Here is a 6,286-nt window from a genome sequence, read left to right as displayed (position 1 = left end):
GGGGGGGGGGGGGAAGGGGGTTCCACAAATTTCACACATTTCACACCTCCCATTATATTCTTCAACAATCAGCATCTGCCTTGACACATTGCATGGTGATTGGATGAAGGGGTCCGACTGAATATGAGAAACTACTACTACCTATAACATGGCCTGGATAGGTGGGTATGTTTGAGGTGCTTACCTTGCACGATTTTTTAGGTTTTGACTGCTGCATAAGCTTATAGTCCTCATCGTCCTCCCAGGTAGAGTCGTATTCTGAGTCCCAGACCAGATCATCAGAACGATAGTAACCATAGCTAGACATGCTGCCAATGTCCCAGGAGAAGCAGAGATTACAAGAGACAAAAAGAGAAGTTGTAAATCAAGAACCTCTCCTCCTCCTCAACACTCCGTAGCTGTCAATGGTTGGGGTAGGAATAGACAAAGCATGGCTCCTATTGCCTGCAAGTGCTGGTATGTGCAGTGCACATACATACAGGTAGATTAAATGTCTGTAAAGGACAGGATTCCAAAGAAAAACAGGGGGATACACGTGATATGTGAATACTCAACACATAAAAAAAAGCAATGCAAAGTTTTAGGGGGTTATTCACAAAGCTGCCGAGGGCAATCGTGTGATCAACCGACCCGAAGTGAAGTGAGCCGAACGCTGTTCGGCTATTCACTTCAGGCTTGTACGGCTGGGTAGCCGTATACCGACTGAAATCAGCCATACATCGGCTTGCTGCAGCTGGGTTCGGGTCGGCCGAACATGCTCAGCATGCTCGGCCGACCCGAAGTGCAGAAGGAGTTCGACTCAGTTGATCCAACATCTGGATCAGCTGAGCCGAACCTCCGGCAGGCTACTCGCTGCTGTTCGGCCTATTCTCATAGAGGCCAAACAGCAGTGAGTGAATAGCCGAATGCCGTCGAGCGGCATTCGGCCTCGGCTATTCTGCTCGGTACCTCTGTGGTCCCGATATAATAGAAAAATTGTAAAAAAAAAGTAGAAAAAAAAAAGTAGACTAGTATCCAGCAAAGAATACCCATTATATATGACTAGTATCCAGCAAAGTAAGAAAAAAAGGTAAAAAACAGACATTTCTAAGGCCTCATTCATACGGCCATGCACAGCTCTACACCGTGCAGTAACCTGAGCCTGGGAGTGACAGCTGGTGCAGCCACCTGTACAACTCGATGACAGCCACCGGTACAACTTAATGACAGTCACCTGTACAACTCAGTGACAGGACGCAGCTTCAAGCCAACCTGGACTTGCACATCCATGCAGGTGTGGATACATGCCCATGGATGCTCATGATATACTTGATGATATATATCTACTTAGCATAAAATCCATAATGTATATGCCTTCTGCTCCTGCCAATGGGATACTTTGTAACTGCAGTAGATACAAAGGCGGCTGAGCTACACTTCACATATGACTGTCTCTGATCTCAGAAACAAAAGCAACACAGAGCGCCTCCATAGTGTAAAACTTTTATTTGATGAGTACAACACGCAAGTGAAAATGTTCTTACACGAAAGCCAATGATCATAAGCGTAAAAGGAAACGATAAAATATAAAATCTCCAGCAGGGGAAGTCAGAGGGGATCTCCAAATCAGCGTCCTCTGCTCCCGTATGTTTTAAAAAGGTCTACGCGTTTCAGGGGCACGCCCCCTTCATCAGAACCTGCTGGAGATTTTATATTTTATCGTTTCCTTTTACGCTTATGATCATTGGCTTTCGTGTAAGTACATTTTCACTTGCGTGTTGTACTCATCAAATAAAAGTTTTACACTATGGAGGCGCTCTGTGTTGCTTTTGTTTCCCAGATCGATGGTCGTTGTTGACCGGTGGGAGCTGCCTCTATGGTGTACCAATGAACTTTACAGCCGGATTTCTCTGCAAACCGGGGGGCGCCGGTATTGCTTTTTTCAGTGTCTCTGATCTCAGTTTCTAGAAAACACTTCCTGTAGTCAGACCTCAGGAAGCCTCTCATACCTGGACTCTGAACATTCTCTTCTTATACTCACCCACTGTTTTCGGAAACTCAGAAGTGAAGATCTCCGGCCATGTAAAGTTTTCCCTGTGAATGTTGGGGATAAGAGGAGAGCAGCTTCCACTCCCAAACCAGTTTCTCCACAATTCAACTCTCTTCACGTTTCACTTTCTGTTCCTATTTTTGTAACTCGACCGACACGCCCATTAAAGCAGCAGCTAGAGGATTATATACCAGGGTCATACTTCTCAGTCCTTTAAATGCTTATAGCTGGGGGTATAAAGGGTACATCTGGGATTTTGAAGTATATTAAGTGTAGGAGGGCACTAAGGCTGCATTGTGCCAATGTGAGCAAAGACACAGCTCGCCATAACGCTTGTTACTTTGCAATACGTGCCTCAGGGTCATTTATTGTTAAAGGCACCCCAACTCACCTTGCTGCACCATGAGCTTTTCCACCTGTGTAAAATCTCACCAAAATGCATGGTAACAAGGTGTCTTGGGAAATGTAGTTCTGGAGACATCTACAAGAACTAACCTCCCAGCAGAAATAAATGCTGGTACATGCTCTGGAGGGGGAAGAGGGAGGTTTATGGGTATTTGGGTCATGTCTGGAGATCACCTTTTAAGCGGACCTTTACCACCTTTTGAAAAAAAAAAATGTGCAGGGATATCTTTGGTTCGGTTGTCATATATAGGGCAGCCCATTGAGATGAAACACTCCTGGCTACCAGTAGAAATGATCCGATTGCTTCCTATGGGCAACGCGAGAACTCTTTTCTTTCCTTGTATTTGGTACAGAAGGTCCAGGATTATATTTACCCCATTGGTCCTGATTTCATCTGAGAGGTGAGAGGAAGTTTTCATATACACACAGAGCAAGTCAGTAAGCGTTAGCAGTCACAGATTGCACAGATTGTATCCCCCGCGTCCAGTAAAGTGCAGCCAGCACAGGTTCCTACTGCCATTAATTGCCATCCCTCCACCCATGGATGAGGATGTACTGTACTGCTATCAGCAATCAAAATAGGACAAGGTTGCTAACTGCATGTTAAAAGCTAGACCCCAGGCAGAAATAAAAGACACAAATAAATGCAGCTCTGTATTCATCAATACATCACTAAACTGGAGTGTGAGAAGCAGTACATGGAGGCAATCAGTGTGACAAGAAGCATGCCGATAGCCGGAGGGAGCAGAGTGACTGAGATGAGCTCATCATGAGCTGAATGATGCTGGATCAGACTGAGGACATTAGTGGCAGAAAAAAAAAAAAGGTACTACATGGACATCTAGGGATTGAATGGGAATCAGTAAAGGAAGTGAAACTTCTCTCTGGTGTCACAGGCAGGAAATGGAAATGATCTCACTACCTTTTTTTTAATCCCACTCTGCTATGAAGTTGTTTATTGTCGTTGGTTGTGTTCCTTTCCCCTCACTGCCTATTTGAAGAATATTACAATTGGAAGTGAGGAGAAACGAGAGCAATAAAACCTGACGGAGGTGATAACCCTTACTCACACTATGTGGGGTTCTCCCCTAACAGGACATGTGCATTTAACATATTTTATGTATATCATTTCTCGTAAAAGCCTCCCTTGTGCACACATCTAAAAGCCCAGAGACTGCTGCTGGGGGACGCCATCTTGGAAGTGATGTCAGCAGCCCCAGCAGACTCAAGTGACACTATATTATTCCCTGCCACTCCTCTCCTGGCAGCTACCTAAAAGGTTATACAGGGAGGGGTGGAGGAGCTGGGCCAGCATAGAGAGTAACTAGATACTGCCAGAAGAGAAGAGGAGGCTATGACATGTAACGGAAGAATGTGATAGAGAATGGACTCTTCCTCCACCTTGTCCTTCCCAACTTAAAGCTGAACTCCAGAGAAAATGCACAGATGAAACTCATGCATGGGGTCTGTTTTACCCGTCAAAAGATTTGTATTTTTGTCCAGCCAGTCCTGAGATTTACACAGATCAACCACACAGCACAGAGCTTTCTGGCAGGATAGGAGATCTGAAGTTCAGTAACACTTACAGTCTCATCCCTCCACCACCCTGCAAATGGACAGTGACAAGAGAAGCAGCAGACTGATGATCTAATTTCTCTGTCACTTTGGTATCTCCTACTATCGGCATGTTCCTTGTTAGCACATGGACACTGTAGCACAAGTGGCTACCAGCACTTCTTCTATTTCCTGCTGTACAGGGATTGCAAGGGGCTGATACCAAGTACGTTTTCTGTACTTACACTTCTAAAAAGATACATTGAATCATTTCTTAATGAATACAGATCTGCATTCATATGTGTCTTTTATATCTGCCTGGAGCCCGGCTTTAGGTCTTCTCTAGTGAGGGTACATATGGACAACGAGGGACCATCCAAACTTCCAGCAAAGGAAACACATCTACAAATACCAAAACAACCTAGAAAGTCAAAAACTAATGCAATCTCAGAAAAAGTATTTTATTTTTTATTGAACAAGCGAGAGAAAACGCCACCACAGAAACATCCACCACATGTTATATTTTCTTCCCTGGACACAACTGTTTGATTACTAATAAGACAGTCAGTATCATTTATATTTGGGATCGCTAACTTCCCATGTTCCTTCATGTTGCCATCTCCATTGTCTGTTCTCTGGGATCTATTATTATCATCAGAGGTCTCTCCTTTCCCATCATTCTTGTTACCATCTCGAAAGTTTTTTTCCTTTGATTTTGTCTTGTCATCTTCCACATTCTCCCGGTCCTCTCCCTCGTCTTCCCTTTGGGGTTGGTTACTAGGCACTGTTTCTACCTTCACATGTTCCATCTCACCAACTTGACTGTTTTCTTCTTCCCCATCCCTCAACTCGTATACTTTTACAGCATCTTCATTGTTGTTGTTTTTGCGGTGTTCACTATTATACGATGTCTCTGCATTCCTTTGTTCCTTCATACCATCTTGACCATTTCTCTTTTTGGTTATGGTCTCGTCATCTTTCCTGTCTTCATCCTTGCATTCTTTCATGCCCTCTTCAGTGTATCTCTCGGGTTCATTATTAAACAATATCTCTGCATTCTCAAGTTCCTCCATACCATCTTGACCATTTATCTTCTTGGTTATTGTCTCGTCATCTTTCCTCTCTTTTTTCATGTTCTTTTCAGTGTTGTTTCTCTTGGGTTCATTATTATACGATGTCTCTGCATTCCTATGTTCCTTCATACCATCTGGACCAGTTCTCTTCTTGGTTATTGTCTGTTCATCCCTGTCTTCCTCTAGTCTACTCTCATTTGGTTTCCTGACACCTTCATTGGTTTCCCCTTTGTCTTCTTTATATTTTTGCTTCTCTGGTTCTTTCCCGATGGCGTCACACTCTCTCTCTTCTCTTTTGCGTTTCAACCCCCCTTGATTTCTTAGCAAGTCTACTGGTCCCCAGACAAACTCGTTCTGTGGTTTGTAGTTTTTCCAGGCAAGGCACACCAAATCTCGGCGTTCTTTCTTGTCCTTCACGGAGAACATGAAATAGTCTAATACGCTTGACTTTACTCTCTTTAATTGGTCTTGACACAGGGTTTCCTCCAAGAAAAAACGGACCAGAGGAGCTTGGTAGCGTTGAAACCCCAGTTCGCCCAAACACTTCAAGATTCGGGTGATCCTCAGGTTGTTATGAGTGTTTCTATTAAAAAAAACAGAAGAACAAAAGGTGGAATATATGTATATTAGACATGTAAGCTGTGGAAAAATTCAGTTCGGTTATTTCAGGATTCGGATCCGAAATTCAATTCGCTTTGGGTTTCGGATTTGGACGAAATCCGAATTTTCGCTAGTTTCGGATGAGTTTACGAATATTCATTGCGAATACCACAGAAAACAATATACAGATATTAATACTAAAACGGAAGCTCCTAGACCCGAATGGCATTTGAGAGTCCAAATTTCCAAATACCATTCGAGAGCTCCAGAAAGCAATACGGGTCTGGGAGCCATATTAAAGCTGAGGCTTCCAGACCCAAATGGCATTAAGGAGCTCTCGAATGCTATTCGGAAATTCGGACTCCATTTGGGTCATGGAGCATCAGTTTTCGTTTTAGGTATATATAAGTAGTACCGTATTTTGCGGTCCATAAGACGCACCGGACCATAGGACGCAGGGAGGTCCGGCGCGCCTTATGGAGCACTCGAGACTGTAGCTTCTGTCACAGCTTCTATGACAGAAGCTGTGACAGAAGCTGCAGTTAGTGACCGCTGAGACAGGTGGCGCTGTGATTACAGCGCCACGGTCTCAGTGATGACACAGAGCAGGCGAAGAACGTCTATT

General features: G+C 44.0%; 1 protein-coding gene across 1 annotated transcript in view; it reads right to left on the bottom strand.

The window, feature by feature from the left end:
- Positions 1-4,121, bottom strand: part of LOC108789499 (opioid growth factor receptor-like protein 1) — an 18,177-nt gene extending 14,056 nt beyond the window's left edge. The window contains exons 1-2 of the mRNA XM_018559533.1: positions 4,021-4,121; positions 185-308 (exon numbers count right to left, since the gene is read on the bottom strand). Coding sequence (XP_018415035.1) covers positions 185-308; positions 4,021-4,121 — 225 coding nt within the window. The remainder of the gene's footprint in view (positions 1-184; positions 309-4,020) is intronic.
- Between the last annotated feature and the right edge of the window lie 2,165 nt (positions 4,122-6,286).

This window comes from Nanorana parkeri, unplaced genomic scaffold (genome assembly GCF_000935625.1).
Source record: "Nanorana parkeri isolate BGI_ZX_2015 unplaced genomic scaffold, ASM93562v1 scaffold17, whole genome shotgun sequence".
In the NCBI taxonomy this organism is placed as follows: Eukaryota; Metazoa; Chordata; class Amphibia; order Anura; family Dicroglossidae; genus Nanorana; species Nanorana parkeri.
This window is presented reverse-complemented; position numbering and strand designations above follow the sequence as displayed.